At 42.8% G+C, this 23,760-nt stretch overlaps 1 protein-coding gene across 2 annotated transcripts in view; it reads left to right on the forward strand.

The window, feature by feature from the left end:
- Positions 1-1,201: 1,201 nt before the first annotated feature.
- Positions 1,202-23,760, forward strand: part of hs6st1a (heparan sulfate 6-O-sulfotransferase 1a) — an 81,046-nt gene continuing 58,487 nt past the window's right edge. The window contains exon 1 of one of the 2 annotated variants that reach the window (XM_034675228.1): positions 1,202-2,013. In XM_034675228.1, the coding sequence (XP_034531119.1) occupies positions 1,514-2,013 (500 nt within the window). In that variant the 5' untranslated portion in view covers positions 1,202-1,513. The remainder of the gene's footprint in view (positions 2,014-23,760) is intronic. The other variant, XM_034675227.1, reaches the window with a different exon arrangement.

Raw genomic sequence — 23,760 nt, forward strand, 5'->3', positions numbered from 1 at the left:
GACATGAATACTTAACTTCAAGCTGTCACCTAGTCAGTCATGTCTTGCCCACTTGTTGCATAAGTCAAAATACGTTTCATGTTTTACCATGTAGCAGAGTATGGGCCTTAGCGTTTTTTCCTGCTATGTAGGAAATAATCATGGTTCAAGAAAACTGAAATTAGCCAGTAGCCAAAATTAACTAATATTCACCAAGCAGCAACCTCCGGTCTAAAAATATGAGTCTAATTCAGAAGTGCTGAAAACTGCAGTTCATCGAGGATCCGCTTGAGGCTGGCTAAGGAAGTAGCGGAAACCACATACACACCAATTCAAAAAAGACGATATTTACAGCAGAAATAAACATGTTTACAGCCTGGTACAAAAGACAAGTGTAGTCTGGATACCTCATTTCTTGTTCGGCACACACTGTACGGGGGTACATTGTTTTCTAATGTGGCAATTTCGAAGAAATTTAGATTTACAAATCTTCCAATGAGAGGCACAGCTGACTTGATTGACAGGCGGGAACACTGTAGCTGTTGGCTAGGAGGCTCAAAGCCCTCCTCCTTACTTCAAAATTGCTCGACAGCAGCAACATGGCTCCCGCCGAAGATTAGCCTCAAAACAGTGCTTCAGAAACACATGGGTGACGTCACAGATATTACGTCCATACTTTTTACAGTCTATGTTTTTACCATGTAGCAGAGTATGGGCCTTAGCGTTTTTTCCTGCTGCCCTACAAACAAATTCAATCACAGTGCAAAGATTATGTATTCATTATGATGTAGGAAATAATCATGGTTCAAGAAAACTGAAATTAGCCAGTAGCCAAAGTTAGATAATATTCACCCAAATAAGTGACTTGTCATTTGACAGCAAGTCGGCAGCCGAGTCTTTGAGTGTATTGCATTTCGTGATAACCATTGGCTACAACTATTTATTAGTTATACTGCTTATCTATTTAGAAACTTTTGTATTAAAAAATATATTCCAAAAATTATCCAGACAACTGTCTATTTAGCTAAAGGGCTATTGCTATCTAGATATTCTGCTATCTAGAGATCTATCTATCAATGGCCTCCAGCTATTGGTTACTGGGATGACGCAGTCGTAACATGTCAACCAATGGATTAAAGCGACTCTCCCTTTCACCGTGTTTTCAGAAAGAGAGAGAGGGAGCGAGCGAGGTTGAAAAGGTAGGATTCGCGCTGCATCCTGGGTACATAACTCCATGGTGATGCAGTGAGCCTGTTGTGTGGATTGGAAACCAAAGTAAAGTAAACGGGGGAGGGTCGGCTACGGGGGGGCTTTCAGCGAGTTACAATGCGTCTTTCACGGTGTTGAACAGTCTCGGTGAACGATGAGCCAACTTTGCCGGTCGTCTCGAAGCGGAATGAGCCACTCCTGAGCCCCGAAATTGAGTCCTTGTTGGCGGGGGAGAGCGAGAATGAAGAAGCCGAGCGCCGTGCTCCCTGTTGTCGGCTTGACTGGGAAATGGTAGCGTACTGCAGGGACCGCACTGGGAAGGAACATGGTCGAGAGGAGCAGCAAATTCTTGTTGATCGTCGTCGGATCCGTGTGTTTCATGCTGATTCTCTATCAGTACGTGGCTCCCGGGGTGATCAATTTCGGCTCCCCGCACGGTTATTTCACGGAGGAAGACGAGGGGGACATCTTCCCCACTCCGGACCCCCACTACGTGAAGAAATACTACTTCCCCGTCAGGGACCTGGAGAGGACGATTGATTTCCAAATCAAAGGAGAGGACGTGATTGTGTTTTTGCACATCCAGAAGACCGGGGGGACTACCTTCGGCAGACACCTGGTCCAGAATGTCCGTCTGGAGGTCCCGTGCGACTGCAGACCGGGCCAGAAGAAGTGTACCTGCTACCGACCGAACCGCAAGGAGACCTGGCTCTTCTCCCGGTTCTCCACCGGCTGGAGCTGCGGCTTGCACGCCGACTGGACCGAGCTTACCAACTGTGTGCCGGGGGTCCTCAACAAGAAGGAGAACAAGCAGAAAAACCTGAGGTAAGAGTGGGACGAGTTTGATTTGATTCACTGGAAATAAGCATCCTTTGGTGTGAAGTGAAGATCACAACTTGTAGACGAAACAATCTGAATCAATTGTTTCTCTGTGACTTCTTTCTGAGGGTCATATCACAGAAACTTTTAACAGGATTACCGTGTTGTTTTATGTGGTTTTAGGCGAGGGATTACAGCACTGCCACAGTTGAATAAAACCCAGCAGAGGTACATTGAGGTCACTGTAAACTCACAAAGCTGAAAAATGTGATTATGTTGCATAAGATTTAAATAATCTTGCAATACTTACCCGAAGAAATGTAAAATGACCAAATTATCTCTGCTGCCTCTGACACATCTTCTGTTTTACAAAACAGCCATTAATGCAGGCTTATTCCTCTGGAGAGGCAATTATTATAAGCCCAATCTAATAGTCAATTTTAAGGCACTTCTTCACACAAATATAAAAAGTTTACACAAGCAAGAAGCTGTATTTGCTCCAATCAGTATCACAAAAATGTGGCAGTGATACCAGAGAGGATAACACGCATTAGAAAACACTATAATGGTGTTATGTCCAAATAACTGACTACACCACAAACACATGGAAGTTCCCCAGAGATGTAATTGGTTGCTGTGATATCTGATCTCTCTCCTGGCTTGGTGGTACAGTCTTGTGGTTCAGAATAAACGAAGAAAGGCAAGGATTGTGTGCATCACCCTAACACAGTGGGTTGATAGTAGATGCTGAGAGACAAATGTTGATTGACATTTCAACAGTGCGCTGTCACAAATACCACCAGAGTTCAACAGCACCTCAGACAATTGTTGATGGGAGCCGAGATCTGGGTTCCCCTCCCACGGAATCACACGCTGAGATTGGGCTGAATTTATTTCAGGCATGGAAGTGTAATACATCCAGGCAACATTTCCACTCAGCAATAAACCCTCAGATTGACTGCGAGGTATCCAGACACGACGTGCGTCCTTATTAAGTTATAACCCATTTCTCCAGCGTGCCTCCCCATTGTTGTTTTCAGCATATTGCATCCCTCACACAGACATATTGACGGCTGTATTAGCTTCCATTTCACTGCACCCCTGTGGTTAAAGGCTATGCTTGTTGAATGGGTTATGTGTCTTTGTATTGCCTGAAAATGTTCACTGTTTTATTTTGTCTCTGGATGATCAATAGGACGAAGGGGGGTTAGGACTGAAAATCTGTGAGAGTCTAAAGGAAAAAGAGTTTTTCGCTTCTCTGCTTTTCTGTCTGGATGTCAGTCCGGCTGCTCTGCTTCCCATGCCTCTTCAGAGTGGGGATCAGGGCTGCAGGCAGGGCAGGGCTGGGCTGTGTCGCTAGAGCAGGGGGTGAAAGAGGGGGGACCCTGCAGGGGTTTGGCTCCGCTCTAATCCGGGTGATTATTACCGCTGGGACACACACACATACACACACACTAACGCTGGTATTTGCTGCTGGCGTCAGTCCTGACTCCCGTGGTTTCCCCTGGTCAGAGGTGATAACGTGTCCAGGCTTTTTTTTTTTTTTTTTGCATGGCGAGCTGAGATATCACAGTGGATGCAGGATAAACAGCCTTTCATCACTTTGTGTGCGCTGTTTCAAAGCCGGGGCTGTGTGTTTGTGTGCACCTGGGGAGGCCAAGGGAACTAAAGGAGACAGGAAGGCAGAGAAGAAGATCTCTTCCCTCTGGTGTACTCGACTATCCTATCAGTCCTGACAGGAGAAACAGGGGACCTTAAGCTTAATAGCACCCTGAAGAAAAACAATGCTGCCCCGTATTACAAACACTCCAGCTTAGACAGGGAGGAGAACTGCTGCGGTGAGCAACTCTGAAGAAAACTACAGGCACACTCTTTCTGTGCGTATTTTTGTCCTCTTTTTCATGTGGTTCCGTTTGTGAACGTTTAAATTCTAGTGCCCTTTAATGTGTGTCTTGTCTCACAGTGGTAACACTTGTTTAGGGCCATTTGTCTTGAGGGCAGTAGCAGTGTGGCGAGGAGGCCGGAGAAAGTGTGAAAAAGATCATCTGTGTTTACAGAACGGTGGTGCTGAAGGATTTTCTTGGCGCAGCGTCCTACACTGAGCTTTCAGGTCAGCTGTGTGTGTATTGTCAGTGTGCTGGAGGTAAACAGTCTACAGCTCAAGCCGGTGGTCTGACAGTTTTAAGGTTTTATATTTATGTGTCAGACATACCACATACCTGCCCACTCTGTGGAGGAAGTGGTTCAGAGCTGCGTTGTTAACTTGGAAAAACAGAGAAGAGGAAACGGCGTATATCGAGACATCTTTGAGATCACAGCAGCAGCAGCAGCAGCAGCAGCAGGGCCGGTGTGGAGATCCTGCATCTCTCTGCAGCTGCGCTCTCTAACAGCTGTCAAGTGGATTTTACGCAAACGTTTCAAATGCGGCAAAAATAAAACGTGAATTAGAAGCATTTCCATCAGCCTGATTTAGGCATATAAATACACCTCCTGTATGTAAGATAGATCCAAGAACAAGACAGAGAACACGAAGAATGAAAGTTTAAACATTTCATGCCCTAAAAGTATCCTTTTGTTTGGAGATGAAAACTTTGAATTCCTGTGACTATTTTTCAGAGCAGCAGCAACAATCATTTTTCAGGATTGGTTTCTTGCAAAAGAAAAAATCTCTACTGATTTCAATCTTGATTTTTCTTTCTGTCCACAACTCAGACGTTCAAAACCACATTTTGTAATTCACTCCTAAATAAATTACTTGATGCACTGCAAAAACTCAACTCTTTGCTAGTGAATCTATGTTGTATCTAGTCAAAAAAATACCTCATAAGGCTTATTATAAACCACTCTCATGTGACAAGGCAAGACAAAAAAATATCTTATGTCATGATATTGAAGGAAAATTAGAGGTGTTATAATGAGTGAAGACACTGTATGTTCCAATCCAGACTGCAAAATGTACTTGCTACGTTTCTTAAATCAAATCTTTTGTCATTTTTTATTTCTGCATAGTCAGACATATCTACTTATTACATGCAATTCAGGCCTCACATTTTTCTTGTAATATCTTATCTTGAATAAAAGATGTTTCTTAATTATCTTGAATAGGATGTTTGTCTGAACCATTCTCTGTACGTTCGTATGGACAGTGTGTCCCATCTCCTCCCATTGTGAGAGGTGAAGCCAAAATCTAACCTTGATCTGCATTGATTTGTGAGCTGAGTCATTGGACTGATGTGACACTTCGTCTGCTTACCAAAACACACATTTGATTTACAGAGGAAACGTAATAGATCTCTCAGGGCAGAGCAGATTCTTATGTTGATTTAAAGCAGACACTCAGGGTTATGGAAAGTTCAATGCCTCTGTAGTAGTGTTGGTTACATTTTCTCTCAGCACCCCTGATAATCTGGTAAAGAATGCTTTAGGAGACCGCATTTGTCAACAGAGCTGTCAATCAATCATGGTTTTAACATCAAATAAAAAGCAAACTTCTGCAAACATGAATACTTGCACATGAACCAGCATGATAAGAAGTAACTGTGGTGACATAAAATCATGTTTGAGGAAAAATGTAGATTTTAAGTTTGACCCAGGTTCCATCTGTAAATATGAAGGAGGCAGGTTTTATAAACAGCCAATCACAAGCGGGTTATGTAAAAAGTTTTGGCTTCACTCTGGGACAGCTGGTGTTCCATCCATGTTTTTATACACCGGCCCAATCTCAATGTCCACCCTCGAACACGCACTGACTTTGAGGCGCGTTCCCACTAAATCCGTGAGGGCTTAGGGCTGTCCCACTGTCAAATCATCAAGTGTGAGGGATCTCTCTCTGACTTTTTGAGCCCTTTATGCCCCCTTTCTTAAGTGGGCATTTTTGCAGACTTAGCGTGAGGGAATTACCCATAGTTCATAGCATTGTGACGTGAAAGATGTCACAACGTCAAGCATGGAAAGGTAAACGAACGCAGTAACATGGAAAAGAGAGATGGTAAAAAGAAGCATGAAAGTTGCAACAAAATTTACAGGTAAAAAGAGTCTGCCTAAAAGTATATAGAAAACAGCCTTAATCTAATCTGTGGATACAGTATCATTTATATATGTGTAGTTATATAGCCTATTTATATATTCATAGTTATATAGCCTATTTATATATTTTAAATGTTGTGGTTAAGCAGTCTGTATGGTCAGAGCCTGGATCACATGGCAGTCAGTCATCCATTAAGCGCCTTGAATTTGAGGAAAGAAAAAATTGTACAGTAATAATTCCTGATATCGCTAAGGTGAGCTGGTGACGTCATGCAGGTCATGTGAGAAGTCTCAAAGTGCTGTCCCATTCCCAATTCATCTGTTTTGAGCCCTTACAGCCTCCTGCCCTCAATCACTTTCCAGCTGACGTCAATTAAGTCAAGAAGGGCTCAGGACTCAGGACATAGGGAGGACATTGATCGGGCCCATGATCCTGACTTTTCAAATGCATGTTTTTTAATTTGCTATCAAATAAGACGAATACACGTTAATATGTGAGTTTTGCAGTGTGTTTCTTGCTAATCAATATTTAAAGATGAACCAGTTCATGACTGGGTTTATAATTTCAGTTCAGTGTAATGTTGTATCGTGAACATGATACACAGCCACCAGAGAGACAGCCAGTCTGACATTTACATGAGTTACTTTAAACCAGCACTCCCCTATGTCCACTGCTGAACGGTTTCGTATCGACGCCGTAACCTTTTCTGAGCCCCGTTGTCATGGTTGCATTATTCATTGATCCTACAGATGGCTCTTAATGACGGTGTGCTTCAAAAAGAAAATGTCGACTTCAAGAGAGCATAAAAACTTTCTGGAGACGTTCAGGAAATTGGATTGAACGCGGTGCTTTTTCATATTCACTACATCATAAATTGCGAGAGAGAGGGAGAGAGAGAGAGAGAAAGTGCTACGATGGATTAGGCTTAGTTTGGTCTGGTGACAAATGTGTCAGCTTTAGAGGAAGGCGCATTAAGTAGCGACGCAGAGATGAATGGATGGTGGTTGGAGAGACAGGTCGCACTTTGATCGGTGATGAGATGAGATGGAGATGAACAGTGGCATTGTGGGAGAAAAAAAAAGAACTCCCATACTCAGCAGAGCACCGCTCAGAGTGGATTTGTCATTTCCCACCTCTTATATCAGTTTTAATGTTCCTCACTGATCCCAGGGGACACACAAATACAAACACACATAGATACACACACACACAAACACTAATGAGTGAGTGAAGACAAATAGACACACACCGGCATGCAGGGCCTTAGATATGGAGCTTCTAATTGGTTAAGGAGGTTCCTATCACTTTACCCAAATTAGAGGAACACGTTCAGATGGGGGATACCATCTGTCCTGTGCATGTGTGTGCGCACATCCCTCCAATGTGTGTGTATGTCTGTCTGGTTTTAATCCTAGTAGTGTGTCATCGTACGTCTTAGCAAGCAAAGTGATGGGGCTAATTTTACTGCCTCTATCTCAGCCCTCTCAAATCACTGCCTGTTTTCTCTCTCCATCTCTTTTCTCTCCCGCCTCCTCTTCATCCCCTCTCCTCGCCTCTCAAACACTTTCCCTCCCTCTCCTCCCATCCTTCCCCTCCTTTCTTCCTACTTTCCTTCCTTCGCTCCATGATGGTGTCAGTCTCTAATCAAACAGCAGGCTTGCTTTCCGCTTGGTGGCTTTATGGCCAGGGGGGCTCTCACTCTCTCTCTCTCTCTCCCTCTCTCTCCCTCTCTCTCTCCCTCACCATCTTCCTCCTTTACTTTTCTCTCTCCCGCCTCCTCTCTCTCCATCTCTGCCCCCTCATCTTCCTTTCTCTCCTTTGCCATCTTTCTCTCCCTCTCCCTCCGAGCGTGACTACCGCATTAGAGGAAATGTCTTTTCATGGAAGATTTGCTGCAATTTCCAAAATGGCTGCTTTGCCTAATGGACAACTGCCTTGGTTCTAATGAATGATTACATGTATGAGTATGGGGGGGGGGGGGAGGACAGCGGGGGGCAAGGAGAGAGGAGATAGAGGTGATGAAGAGTAATATGAGGAAGAGGATGGAACAAGAGGAGAGCTGTCAGGGATTGATTGAAGAGATAAAAGATGGAGGGGTGAAAACGTTTAGTTTCATTGCTGGGGAGGGGGCTAGTCAATTAGCACGGTTGTCAAGCACTGGGCTTTACTCTTCTTTCAATGGGTCTGTTTCAGATTCACAGCACAAATCACTGCACTCTAAGATGGCTCTGTGTGTGTGTATGTGTGTGTGGCGTGAGAGCGGATGCGCGTGCGTGTGGTCACCCAGCATGGTGCCATCAGCCGGCCCAGTCAGCCAGCACAACTCAGAATCCAGATGAACTCTAGGAAGCTGCAGAGGCCGCCCTGTCTGATTGGCATATAGAACTAATGTGTGTGTGTGTGTGTGTGTGTGTGTGTGTGAGTGTGAGTGTGAGTGTGTCTGTATTAGTGTGAGTGTGCGCTCATGTGAAGCCAGGCAGGTTGGTGTTAATCCAATCAGATTAGGCAGGTTTAAGCGCTGGCGGCCAGGCGCTCGAAAGCCGGTTACGTCCGCTCATCCCGCAACTGCAAATGTTCCAGCATTCCCAGCAAACATTCCCACATTTCTCCAGCCAGTTATTCCCTGCCTGCTTACTGGGCTCAAATCGCCTTCAAGTATGGGACGAGCCTGCTTGTCTCGGTGGAAACCAGGATCAAGCTGGGATTATCACTGAGGACTTAAACCAGCTGTGGCTGATTTATGGTGGATGAAGTGAGTGGGGAATGAGCACACAGGTAATTTTGTGGTGATGAATGAGCAAGCATTTAGAGAAAATGTTAGTAGGTCAATGCAATTTTCATTAGACACTTAATATGTCTGTGGGGATTTCTGATTGCTTGAATGTTGTCTTAATTAAAAATACAGATATAGAATATGGATATATGTTACAACCAAATACAAACATTGTTGCAACATGTTTTTTCGAACTATTGTATAGTGTGATTTTAGTCAAACAAGCAGTTTGTTTTGGACATTAACCCTCCTGTTATGTTGCGGGTCAAATTGAAGTTTTAATGTTCAAAAATCTAAAAGAAATGTTAAAAGTATTTTTTTGCTATGAAACTTCTTCTGCTCGGCTTAATTAGCGTAAATAACATGTAAAATGAAAATGGCTCATTTCACACATTTTCAACGCCCCCTGAACGTTTACATAAATACTGGTTGTGGGTCAATTTGACCCTACAGTCAAAGTGGGGGCTAAAAGGGGTCAGAAGTGTCAAATAGTAAATGTGTCTTTGCAACTGTGTCCAAAAAAAACCGAGTGAGTTATCCTCATTGAACCATGATCTGTGCAAATTAAAGAACACCATTGCAACAAATATTGATTTAAATGGTTCGTAATGGAGTTGATGATGAGATTTAAAAAAAAAATTGGGGATTTTTTGGGGTTCTGACACTTTGGGATAATTGAATAAGCCCCAGGTCAAGTTGACCCAGGAGCATTATTGTTGTCCCTGAGAAATGAACATAACAGGAGGGTTAAAACAAAGGATTTCTAACCTTTTCAGGCATCTGACCCAAAAACAAAGCTTTTACATGCTTTCAACCCCTTATCATGCTTTCAACCCCTTATCATAGCTTCAGTTTATCCATCCAAACCCTAAACACAGTTCCAAGTTACAGTTCCACGCTTACTATTGATGTATTTATGTAACCTTGTCGCCCTACCTAGTCAGCACCAGAATTAATAGTCAGTCAAACTTAATTATTGTGGACCCAAAACACCAGTCATGTGTCATGTCTAAGCTCTTGCAAAGCCACCTGCTTCTAATTAACTGTAGCCCAGCTAATTGCTACAGCCATAATGCTATTATACAACTACCAGGATGTAAACAAACACAGATGACAGATGGCATTCAATGGGTCTGGTTAAACATGAGTATAACCACTCAATGCCTAACCAGCACAGGGCTGTGAATGTTAACCTGCTAAGATGACTGAAGGCTAGTGGTGCTAGCTCTGTTAATGTTAGCCATAGTCTGCAAACCAATATGACATGGTTCACCTGCAGACTCTGTGATCCAGCGTTGAGCCATGTTCAATAAAATGTGCTGAATTTTCACTGTTTGCTTCGTGTTAACTTACCTTTAGGCCAGTCTGTCAGAATTTTCAATTTCGTTTAAGCAGCTGGGAAATTGGCTGATTTGGAAAACCTCAAATACTTCTCTCTTTTGTTTGTTTCTTTTTTGAGGTAGGAAGTGGTGAAATTGATGGCAAATCAAACTTTCGCTTTCTCAAATCCATTATTCAGTTACTCCTCAAATGTATCATATGCGTCTTTGCAGGGGTCACAGACCACAGGTTGGAAGCCTAAAAAATATAATTAAATAAAGCAAAGTCTGAAAACTTTAAAAGTAAATGACAACCCTCAGTTGAAAATAATAGCACAGCTGTGATTATGATACACAGGGATGTGTTGCAGTAGAATTCATAACTGCATGGTGTTGTCAGATCAAAGCAGGCCATTTTATCCCTCATGCTATTTGAAGAAAAACTCTATAAAAGCAGTTATTTGTTCCATAAATCAAAACCGCTCACTCAAACAATGTCTGTATTCAGCACTCGATCAGCTGACAAAAAGCAGATAATGCACTCAAGCAAGTGGATCTTGGAGTTTCATGCTCTGCCCTTCACAGCACACTGAAAGGATGGTCGACTCACACGAAACCTCACACATAAAAAAAGAAAGGGTGAGATATGGCCCCTATGTGTTTTTTCCTCCTCCAGTCGCTTGCAGCGAGTGTTGACAGGCCTCTCTCAGCTACACTGCTGCTTCCCCTTCACTACAAGAGTTCAACTTAGGTTCAGCCTCAGGTCACAGAAATGTACAACGCTGCCTCACCATTCAGAGTGGAGAGACTATAGCTCAGTAGGATATGTGGATACCTCTGTAGGGCCCCTCGCTATACACACTCACACACTAACAGACACAGGGCTTAAGTTCAACTCTGTAGTGAACATTATCTGTCGCCATTTTGCAGCAGACACACTAGGGATGCAAAATGTAGGGCCCTGTAAAATCTGTTTCATTTTTTTCCAAATTCCGTTTTTTTTCCATTTTAATTTTTTTTAGAATTCTGTTTTTACCCTTTACACTTATTTTACCATCATATAGAGAGTGCTTTTTGTGTCAGTGAATAAAATGTCTGTTAATGAAATGCAAAAAACCCTAAATTTATTGATGCAACACATAATTGCGCCAATAAGTGCTATAAGTACAAAGTGCTTATAATTTGACATGGTTTCGAGTAAAATAAATAACTGAATGTAAACACAAGTCCATTTCAGTTGTTTTGTTTGAAAAAGAAAACACAAAGTGCTCACTAGGCTTTTTATTTCTGTAAACACAGACTGTGAACACAACACTTCACTTCAGTCTGTTATTTGTAGCAAAGGTGCTTCTTAAAACCACCTGTAATTAGAGAAAAAGCATCAAAAAAACAAGGCAATGATGCAGCATGGAATAAAACCTGAGTTATGGAATTGAACTTTACTTTTTACTTTACTTTACTCATTCGTGGCACCACCTGTGCATCTCCTCACAAACACTCACCCGCCCCCTCCCGGAATAAACAACATGTCAAAGCGGCCACCAGAAACACCGGCTACGTCTGCAAAAATCTTCAAACTCATGATGACAGCATTGAGTCACATTATGTCAATTTCCGTGATATTCCGCGTTTAACAGTAGATTCCGTTTTTATTGGCCAATTCTGTGATTCCATCTGTGATTCCATGAACGCAGAAATCATAGGGCCCTACATTAGGGATGCAAAATGGCTCAATGAAAACCAAAGTATTGGTGTTGAAGACTTAAAACTGTTGAGTGTGATGCAGGGTAGTCTTGGGAGGGATCTTGGTGTCAACATTAAGTGTAAACTGTCCCGTACGGTCAAGCTGAGTGAAGGCTGTTTCCTCCATTGATTTGGCCCAGCCGTTTCACCTCAGTGCACTTTAAAGACAGGACAAGGAGAGGGATCCGCCTGACCGCTGACGACCGTCTGTATTGGTGCTCTGCGAAACCCTGCAAGCCTTCATTATTGATCAGCCGTTATGGATCGGAGTGGGTTTTTTCATCGATTGATAAAACTTGAATGATGCCGGCGTGTTCCGGAGTCTCTTCGGAGCGATGTAACTCAACAAAGAGGCCAGCAAGAAGAGAGAGAGAGAAGCAGGAGTGATGTGTTTCTTAATCATTATACAGCCTCTGTGACTCCGTGTGTCACTCTGTCTCTTCCACCCTCTTCCGCCGACTGTCAAATGTCACCCACCCCTCCCTCCTCCCTTCTCCAACACAGTGATTCTGCGGCCCTGTGGACAAATAACCGTGCTGAGAATGATTAGCAGACATTTCTATGGCTGGTAATGAGGGGCGCTACGCTGCAGCAGCTCCCCGCCAACAGGATTACTGCCTATTGATTAGCCTAGCCTAGCATTAGCCTTGCTAGCTAGAAAGGGAGCGACTGATTAGCGGGCATGTCCACAGTGGTTAATGAACGGTGCTGGGGAATGCTATGGTGTGCTATCCACGAGAATGGGATTACAGGCTATTAATCAGACAAGTGGCTAGCTGGAGTCATTAAGCCAGCCCCGCAGCAAAGTCACTGCGTCTGAGTCTGATCCCAGTTCCCGGTTTCTAAATCCGGTTTGGCCTCGTCTCTATCGTCTTGTCACTCTCTTTGCATATTGACCCTGAGTGTCTGTCTGTATGTCTTTTATCACCCACACTCCAGGGTGGCCTATTCTTTGATGGCTCTCCTCCTTCCCTCCCTTGTTCTGAGAAAGAGAGAGAGAGAGAGAGAGAGAGAGAGAGAGAGAGAGAGAGAGACATCCCCATGGACTGCTCTCTGCATCCATTAACAGCACTGTCTTTTCATGTCCCTGAATGTGACAAGTCCAGACAGGATGTGGCCCCGCAGCCCGTCCTCGTCCCTCAGTCTGAGCTCTGCGTAAACAAACAAATAGATGCATCCATTTTCTACATGCGTGTGTTTTTATGATGAAATGCAGCTATTCATGAGGCTGATGATTGTCTGTGCGGGAGTATGTGTGTGAGAGAGAGGTGGTTAAAGGAGGCATGTGAACGCAGAGCAGAGGCTGACAGGCGTGTTAATTGAATTGTGGGAAAAATGCAAATCCCATACTGCCTCATTGAATCAGTGGGCGGAGCTTTCACTGATTGGGACTGTCTTGCTCACAGCAGGCTAACTTTTACCAACCCCCCCCCCCCAAAAGAAGAGAATGAATGATAGTGTTGTGTCTGCATCCTTTTCCCATCATGCCTCTATCATTTCTGCCTATTATAGCACCCTGGCACTTCGGTGTCTTTTGTTTATTCTCGTGTGTTTGCGCATTTGTGCACACATGTGAGTCCCAGCAGAAGAAGTGCTGATGCCGTTCATGGAAAGGCAGAAGAAGCAGAGATTCCTCGTTCTGCTACACTCCATTTGTGTGCTTCGCTCTAGGGCAGAGCTGTGGATCACCAGAGTTGCTCCTTTTGAGGCTGCACACGTTCTCTGAGTGTGTGTTTGTGTTTGTGTTTGTGTGCGCTCTGCCTTCATTTGTGCATTCAAGCAGGGGTTGCATGTGTCCAGTTGCTTGCCGTGTGAAAGTGTGGCCTGTGCGATCTGTGTTCACAAGTCTGTATGGTGATTTGATGTGTGTGTGTGTGTGTGTGTGTGTGTGTGTGTGTGTGTGTGTGTGTGTGTGTGTGTGTGTGTGTGTGTGTGTGTGTGTGTGTGTGTGAGTGTGAGTGTGAGTGTGTGAGAGAGTTGGTAAACCACAGATGAAAAGTGCCACTGTTACTTACATTGCGTTTCGGTCTTCTTCTTCCCCTGCAGCTGTAGAGGTCAAGAAAATAGAGCGTGTTGTTTTCTTGGTATTTTTACTTAAAATCTGACTCGGTTCTATCGTTTCCATCTGTACATTTATTTTGATTGATAAAGATCAAGAAGAAAAGTTACATTATCCAATGATTTTCAATTAAATGTCAGTTTTATGTTCCTTGCCTTTTAGTTTTGCTCACTTGTCTCACTATCTCTACAATTAGATCTTATAAAAAGACAGTCAAAACTAGCAATAGGAACTTGAAGAGCATTAAATCTGATACATTTACAAGATGTTTGCATAACAGCTGATTTTGCCAACTTATTTCATGTTGAGAGCATGACTTTTTAAAATGCTTGATTTCTTGATTAAAGCTACAAAAAATGTCATTCAATCGTAAAAACTGAGTCTGAATAACGCTGGTCATTCACGTTAATCTGGGGGTGTTTCACCTGCATAAGGACAACTTCAAAATCTACCCGAAAGCAATATAAGAAAATGTTTTTCTCATCAGCACATTTATTTTAGATGAAAAATTTGATTTGTTGTTCTAAGCTTTTTAAACTTCTGGAACAGAAGGGACTCTTTAGGCAAGAGCTGCAACTAACGACTGTTTTGACAGCCGACAAGTCATGGGTAATTGAAATGATTAATCAACTCTATGGATAATGAATGTTGTGGTTACTTAATGGTCACTTAATGGCTCTTCTTTGGCTATCACATTTTAAATTGATCAATTATCTGTTAAACTCAAAACACGCTGTTCAAAATCTTAAATAAAGCCATATTCTTGTCTTGGTTTCAAACATAACTTGCACTGGTGTTAGACAGATGAAGTGCTTTAATGTGTAGAGTGGTTACTTTGTGGTAAGATGTTGATCCTTCTATGGAAGGACAGTAAATAAGAGAAAAATCCCTTAGTGTGGCTTTATCCCTGGACTGTTAGGTTGAATGTCACAGCTGATGTTTAAAACACCTCCAGTATGATTTCTCCTCAAATGCTCAAACATTACCAACACGCTCTGAGATAAGCATGGTGCACTCTACCAAATTTGCTGGCACTGTTTTATCTTTGCAGCACTAAGTAGTGAAAAGCTTCCAGAATGCAACGGCGCCCACCATTTTGCTGAGCTGTGCTTACCTGTCGCTTCCTTGTGGCTTCCTTGTTGCTGTTTTGCACATGCAGAGTCAAAAATACGAGAAGGCTCACTCCTCAGTAACTCAGCTCCTGGAAAACAATGTTACGTCTGCACACAGCATTAAAAACATTCATGATGACATCATTGACCAACTTTTAACATTTAAATTTGTCAGCAGATAAGATTGTCATTGATTTTTATCAACAATGACGATTACTCGTTGCACCCCTTCTTGAGGCGTTTTGAGACTGGAGGAACTGTTTGAAGACCCCTCCTCTGTTTCTTGTATTGGGACTACAAGAACTACAACCATGGTGGATTTTTCTCATCCCTACTTCAGGTTAGGTCCTCCCTGAGCACGAAACAAACCTTGGGTGATGTTATGTATAGTGACTGGTCTAGGATTACTTAAGCATTCATTTTTAGAAATCTCTAAAAGGGGCACTGGTGGCCTAGCGGTCTAAGCGCCCCACATACAGAGGCTACAGTCCTCGTCGCAGGGGTAGCCGGTTCGATTCCCGGCTGCAACCATTTCCTGCATGTCTTCCCCCCCTCTCTACTCCTCACATTTCCTGTCTCTCTTCAGCTGTTCTATCGAATAAAGGCAGAAGAGCCCTAGAAAATATAACTTTAAAGAAATCTTGAAAAAACGGTGTAACAGCTTGGTTTGGTCCCATTAAAAATTGGACCAAAGAAAATACAAACTGGGGACAGAACAGTCAAAATTATATCATCATAATGAAGTGCATAATGTATCAAACACAGCTTTGACCATGGCACACTCCACTTTGTTGTACTTGTATTTTAGGTACTGTGTTGTAGCTAGTTTTCTTCTATGGGGGATCCTGGAACTCCATCCTCAAGGGAAACCATCTTTAGCATAACACTCCAGCATACAGAGAGCATATTGACCCGGCAGCAGCATCAGATCTGTCTTTTTGTTTTCCAATATAAAGCACTGATGACATCCTACTTCACAAATCTGCAGCAGACTGTTGTCTTTATATTTGGCAGAAATAGCTGCCATGTTGTTATTCATCAGGAGCTTCATCTTGTTAAGACATTTTTAATAATGTAATGAAAGATTCTGCCTCTTGTAAGTGAAAGATCTGGTCAGACAAGGGTAAGTGAAAGATCTGGTCAGACAAGGGTTAAAAAACTAAGTCTCCTCACCTGGAAATCCTAACACGGTTCTTTGATGAGGCGAACTTAACGGTTAAAAGTAGGACAAGCCTCTCCTGTAACAGCAGTAAGGAGCAAATGAGAGAGCGAGGGAGTGTCGCCCTGCTGAATAAAGGTCAGTGTTAAAGCTAATCCAGTTACACTATTCTTAGTGTCTCTTCACCTCCTTGTCTGACAGCCTCCTCCTCCTCCTCCTCACCCCACACAGTGCTGTGGATCTGGGCCACCACTATGTAGGTTTCACCTCTTTGTCTCTCAACACTTTAATTCCCCCTCATCCACCTTTGGTTTCCTTCTCTCTCTCTGTGCTTCTCTCTTTCGGTCTGTCAAAAAAAGTTTCTCCTCTTCATCCTCGCCGCCACCAGCGCGCCGTTTTGGCTTCCCAGCGCGTGTCAGCATCCTCCAGGGAGAGGAAGTGATGTGTCAGGAAGTGCTTTTATCTGCCAGTGATCTGATCCGATGTGAGATTGAGATAAACACGAGAGGAGTGTTGTCTCCTCTCTCTCTCTCTCTCCATCTCTCTCTCTCTCTCTGGGGAAGTGTACTATAGAGAAGCCCTCGTCCTTTTTTGTCTGCGAGACTTCTTTTTTCCTCGTGTGCACAGACAGAAAAATGGTGGTCTTGGGGTGATTGCCAAATTACAAAGGGAATACTAGAGAGCTGGGCTTTCACACCTGCTCAGCCCCTCAACTTATATAAAAATCTGCCGTGAAACCTTATAAGTGAAGTTTAGGAAGTCGTCTTGTAACGCTGAAGTCACCAGTTTGATCCCTCGGTTCCTTTCAAATGAGTGCCGACAGCCTTCTGGTGCCTGTCAACGTCTCTTGGAGAGAAACTAACCCTCCACCGGCTTCCATTTTTCATACTTTATGTTCCACTGTCACAGAAGGGGTAGAGGAGTCTATTAGATCATTTTCAGGATTTATAAAGCATGCAAAAGCACAGTGTTGTCACATTCAGAAGACTAGTACATGAAAAAGGTACAAAATCTATCAACGTTTCAGATCTGTCCTTAAGGTTGTTCTAACAGGCACAAAGACTTGATATTTGGAGTGTAATAAAAAGAGAAAGGCTAGTCCCACTGAGGCTGGACTACTTTCAGGATTCCATTTCTTCAGTTTAAAAGCTTCTGTGTGTTATACTGAATGGATACAGAAGGGTTACAAGTACAGCAACAACTCCAACAGGGCAAAACAGGACAGACAAGTTAGTTTATCTGTTTATCTAAACTTCTATTCTGATGTCTGGTTTTGAACATGGTCAACAAGATAGCGTTATCAGACGGAAGAGGCTGTTTTTCAACTACCGCAAGCAGTTTCTACATCCTTCTTATCACGCTTAAGTGCACTTGAGAAATCCCTACCACAGAACGTCTGCCAAAATACAGTCATAAATTGGAAACACCAGAGATCCAACAGGACGTTGTTGGTGCTACAATACTCAAAAGTTTCCTGTTGGTGCAAAAAATAAAAAAGGGGGGAGTTCCAGTTCCTTTTTTTTTTAAAGTTCATTTTCAGTTCAGTGAAGAGACAGGACAGTGGGTAGAGTAAGATACTGGGAAGAGAGAATGGGGATTAAATGGCTGCAGGTTGGGATTGTACCAGGGATGCCCACTTTGCGGAAATTGAAGACAACAAATTTAAGAGCCACTGCAAAACAGAACTTTTGTATCTTTAGTAGAAGTGATTGTGATGCAAACACAAAGAATACTGCCTTAAATTAAAGAATATAGAAGTAATGTGAACTGTTTTGGATGTGTAGCAATATCTTTATTATACCCCTCAACTTCAAACACACATACAGGCAAATCAAACAGTGCAACAGTCCAGACATCACACGATACGTTTGTTACCTAGATCTGATACCTGACATTCAGCTTTCAAAATGCAAATAACCACGTCAGTGTGATGTGGAGGATGTCAGTGTCTATGCAAAGAAGAAGGAAGTTCAACTTCAAGTATATAAAAGATCAACTTCATGTTCTATTTGAATCTGTGTGTTAGATGCTCAAGTGGAGTGAAGTCAAAGATTGATTTGTGTAGTCCTGTGATTGTAGGTGGTGTTTCAAATGTAGGATACTGGATGTGTATATTAAACTGTTTAGACCTCAGAAAGAGAAGTAGCTACTTTGATGGTGGCAATTTAGGATAGACATGAATTTAAATAAATTGGTAACCAAAGGTTTCAATAAAGGCAACGGGTTGAAGTTAAACAGAAATCAACCAAGTAGGGCCAATGATAGAAGCTGATACCAATGACCGATAATAAGCTAATACCAATAAGACTACTTATGTGTCTTCTTTTAAACATTTTTGTACTTTTAAAATGTAGTTTTTGTATTTATTTTTCTCTTCTAGCTGAAGCACAATCAGATTAAGAATGTGTGTAGAGATCACATAACACAGGGCAAGTAGAGCTACATCGGAAAAGTAGCCGCGACTCTTCATAATATTTAACATTCGCTGGCAAAATCCTTGGTCCAAGACCTCAGATAAAGGTAGTATCCGTGACGTCATCCATCTGCTTCTGAGTGCTGGTCTGAAGCCAATTGACGGCGGCGGCCATATTGGAAATGCAGAACTCAACCAGGCATAGGCTGTTTCCGAAATCGCCTACTATACTAGCAGTACGTACTGATATGTCCAAAATTCAGTATGTAGTAAGTAGTATGTGAACAAGAGCAAAATCTGCAGTAAGCCAAAACTCCCCGGATGTCTACTGATTCGGGAAAATATCTCAGTATGCATCGGACCAGTCTGCCTCGCGTACTGTTTCCCATAATGCACAGCGCTCGTTCTGCTTTTTCTTTTTCCTAATTTTTTGACGGGAGGAAATCTGTTTTTGGGTGCTGTGAAAGTTATCAAATTACATATGAACCACTTCCTAACTTTTTAAATCATAAATGGATGCTAAATAAGCATTTTATTTATCGGCTTCGCCGTTGTTTACTTCCGCTTTCCGAAACCGGAAATCCAGCGACGTCTGGCTCAGCATGCTGCATGACAGATCGAACAGAACAGTCATACTACATACTAAATTCAAACACAGTATGTAGTAGGCAATACCTACTGCCTACTACATTAGTAAGTAGTATGCAGCAGGCCATTTCGGAAACAGCCATAGTGTGATGTAAAGAGGCGGAGTTTGAGCCTCCTAGCCAACAGCTATGTGTTCCTGTATGGGAGTCAAGTCAGTCATGTCCTTATTTGCGCAAAAACTTGTAATCTTAATATCTCCTGAACTGTTGTGTTAGAAAAAAATTCCCCCCCCCGTACAGTGTGTGCTGATAGAGAGATTAGCTTTATAGAGCCAAGCTGTTTTTTGAACCAGGCTGTAAACATGTTTATTAATGCTGCAAAGATCGTCTTTTTTGAATTGATGTCTATGTGGTTTCCGGTGTTTCTGCAGCCAGCCTCAAGCGGATTCTCGATGAACTGCAGTTTAAAACACTTCCACATGGGCTTCATAGTTTGAGGCCGGAGGTTGCCGCTTGGTTATTTCTGGTAAACTTTCTGTAGTTCTCAAACACCAGCTGAATCGACTCCACGAGACTCCCCTTTTTAGTGCTGCTAATGCTAGCTCCCGCATCTACTGCTTCATATGTCTTTAATCTTCATAGCAATGACGACTTTTCAGGCCACTTCGCTGTGTTAAAAAGTTAGGACTTTAATTTACCTCTCAGAATACTTGGGGTACATGTTTAGTGAACTGCAATCATGTCATCCTCCCAGAAACAGAAAAACATCCACACAGCTGACGCCACTTATTGCCAGCTGTGCTTATTCTTCCCTGTATGTTATGGTGAATCACTTCCCTACTGTGTGTTAATACGAAATTAAATGAAAGCAACTTTTATCTGTTGTTTTAGCAGACAAATTGTATTATTAGAATAATAGATAATAATTGAAAATTCCTGGAAACAAACATTAATCAGACCCATAAATGTTGTGCATCGCTACAAGCAAGGTTCAGCTCTCCAGGCAACCCTGCATTTGTTCACACAGAGAAATCTTCCTAGCCTTAGATTGTACATTTTCTCTCTGACTGCAGCAAAATGTCCTCCCCTCAAGGGTACAAATGCTCCTAAATGTGTCTTTGGCAGCTAAATTAACGACCAGCTACTACTGTGTGTGTGATATTTTAATCCTTGAATCATCAGTTTGTTCTTGTTGTCATCCCTCACTGAGAGTTCGACAAATCAAACCAAAACAGTAACTATGAAACATCCGTCTGAATGGCTGTCAAACTAACATGTACTTTTCTCATTCTGTACTGTAAACACGAGCACAGAGGCTGGTGTCAGTGTGAGACAGCCAAGGAGTTGTTGATGGTGGTTCTAAAGTTTCTGAGTAGCTCTCCGGGGTGAATGTTGTTGTGAAATAAGCTGTGCCCGGGCAATGTTCCCTGGGAAAATTGTAGACTTGTTTCTGAGTTCATTAACCAGAGAAGTCATTTGAAAAAAAAACTCCCTCTGCACACAAAGGCAGAAGCCCTAGTCATTGTTGCTGCTGCAGTTGGGGGTTGACATATTTAAAAGAGTTTAAATTAAATAGTAAACACAAACAAACAAAGGAAAAATGCCAGGGTGGTAAAATAAAAAAGAGGGATCATTTGCAGAAGGGAAAAGAATCCAAAACAATGACTGTAATGCTTTGAAACAACAAGAAAAGCTCCTAAAGTCATTAAACAGGGAGTGACCTGTCAAATAAATCAACTCCATAAGCAATCTGTTTGCCTTCAGTGTCCATAGCAATAAAAGAAAGAGGCTGGAAGCATTCAAGGCCCCTTGGAAAGCCTCAGACCTCCTGCCTGTGCCTGTAGGAGTCCAGTTCCAGGAAGATGTCACTCTGTCATGTCTGGGGTTATTTCCTGCTTGCGTGATGTTTGCCTTTTTGCATGTTGAGCGCCACAATGCAAATCCTCCAAGGCACTCATGCAAAAGTGCAGACCACGCTCTCCCTCTCTTTCTGCCACACACACATTCAGCCTCCGTCCCTCGCTGACTTTATGGATGTTCGCTGTTTGACGTTTTCCCTTGTTGCATACACCCCCCCTCCTCCTCCGCCTCCTCCTCCTCCTCCTCCCTCCGCTTCTTCTCTTCCTTCCCTTCCTTCCTTCCCTCCTCTGCCGTCTTTTGTCCGGGCATCTCTTCACGCTTGACCAGCCTTGCCGTGACTCTTGACTTCAAAGAGCTCCTCCATTCATCAGTCACTCATCAGAAAAAGAGGGGGCCATTCAGCGCCGCGCTAAAAGAGAGGGAGGGGAACGAGGAGTGAGTGTATAAAAAAGAAGAGGGGGAACGAGTGTATGAAAAGAGGGCACGAGAGAGAAAGAGGATCCGCTCTTGACCGCGGGGAACCTCGGGGAGTCACAAAAGCCAGAAAAGGGACACACTCCCACACTGCTACACACTCGTACAAAGTCACTCTGAGCACTCACACACACTCTTTCTTTTTGTGTGTGTGTTGTTGTTTTTGTGCTGCTGGGTGTGTGCAGATGCTGCAAACTTGATCCCTTCTTCCCTTTTCTGTCCGTTCGTCGTCTTTCTTTCTCTTTTCTTTCGACACAAAGGGGTGTTGAGGCCTGTTCCTCTCTGTAATCCCTCACCCCACCTCTGTGTGTGTGTGTGTGTGTGTGTGTGTGTGTGTGGTGTGTGTCTGTGTGTGTGTGAGTGTGTGTGTGTGTTTGTGTGTGTGTGTGTGTGTGTGTGTGTGTGTGTGTGTGTGTGTGTGTGTGTGTGTTGGAATCTTCCACCATTTCTAAATCTTGCCTTCCATACTTTCATCGTCTTCGTGCTCACTGACATTCTCCATCTTTTTCCCCATTCCTCTGTATTTTTTTGAGGTGGCTAGCGCTCTGGTTTTCAGGTCAGTGGGAATTGCTATTGCTTCCCCTCTCAGCTGGAGTCTGGCTCACACTCAACTGCACACAAACACACACGCACACACACATACATACAGTTAAGCACACTATCTCTATCTCTTTGTGTGAGTGGTTTGTACTGACATGTGGCTGTGTGGTCTTGGACACACGCTTGCCTGACTTGTAAAGATGCATCGCTCGTAGGTGTGCCAGGTTGCTTCTCATCCGCCTTTGTCTCTTTGTTATTCTGTCGTTTATTTGTTTTTCTCCCTCAAGTAAGGAGTCATAAGTGAGAGTCTGTCACGCTCCGAGTGTCACATGCCTCAGTCTGTTTATACGCAGGATGTTTCTTTCCTTTATGACTCACCTTCTTTTTGTATCGGCATGTATTAAGGTCCTGCCCAACACACAGGTGTTTGTTATTTATGTCACAGCGTTTTATCATGGCGAGCGTTTGTTGCTAACAGACACCTTGATTCAAAACAGTCATCAGATATTTGGTGTTCTTCAGGGTGTTGCCAGAGGAGGTTAAGAGGCTTTAAGAGGGTTGCTTTGATTTCTGTTCTCAGTTACAGTTTCATCTCCAAGAAAGTGAAAGTGCTTGTTTGCATGCGATTAAATTATACCGTAACAAAAGATTGATTTCAAGGTTTTTCCTCTGAGTAAAATTGGTCTGGAGGTTTTCATAAAATGGTGAAAAATTATAATTTATTCTATTCTAATTAGAAGTCATAACATTTTCTGACAAATTCTGCAAAAACCAAAGAAATGCAGTTTACTCTCATATGAAGCCTACACTTCTGAAAATATTTAGAATTCTTCAGAAGCCCTGCCCCTGAAATTTTCTAAACTTGCCCGTTCACACACGTCCCCCACACAGTGTGAATTCTCCTCAGTTGAACAACAGGGTTATTGGTGGTGTTGGTATTGGCGGTGGGGAGGTTTGGTTTTGAGTCACAGGAGGAAGGACATCATCAGAAGCACACCTCAAAAGCCACAGTGTAATGTTTACAACATGATGGCGGATGAGGTGTCAGAAGAGTCAGAAGTTATGACGACAGTTTTTGCATTACGTCAGAGCTACATGACTCATTCTCGCATCTGCTCACCTTGACATTTGTGGACATTTTACTGGGGGGTTGCAGAAATTTGGCCTGTTTGTGTTCACACCTGAAGCCCATTCCCAAAATGTTCCGGAAGTTTTCAGAAATTTTGTACAAATGCAAAAATAGTGTAAGCCATTTAATCAGATGATTTCTTGCTTTTCTAAGTAACACTCAGTCAGTTTGGTATCAATTCACGTGTTTGAACACAATCTCATACCTTTGTAGTGTTTTTTTTTTTTAAATCTTAAGGGGAAGTCACTTGATTTAAAATCTCCTCTCCGGGGATTCCTGGCCGTGATACTACACTGTTAAAAAGTTTCAAAAATGTTTCATTCAGACTGCCAGAAACAGACGAGGGCCAGCTGGAAAACAGGGCGTGTTAAAACAAAAAGGAAACAACAGATTCAGAGTAAGAACATCAAGATTTGGAAATGAAATTGTACTCTTTAGTTAGAAGTGTAAAATCTCAGCTTTGAACCCATACTGCATTATTTTCTTCATTCTATGCAGAAGTTGGAGCTAAGTCAATGCAGTGGAGTGTGTTGAATGTGCATCAACCGGACAATCCCA

This window comes from Notolabrus celidotus, chromosome 22, assembly GCF_009762535.1.
Source record: "Notolabrus celidotus isolate fNotCel1 chromosome 22, fNotCel1.pri, whole genome shotgun sequence".
NCBI lineage: Eukaryota > Metazoa > Chordata > Actinopteri > Labriformes > Labridae > Notolabrus > Notolabrus celidotus.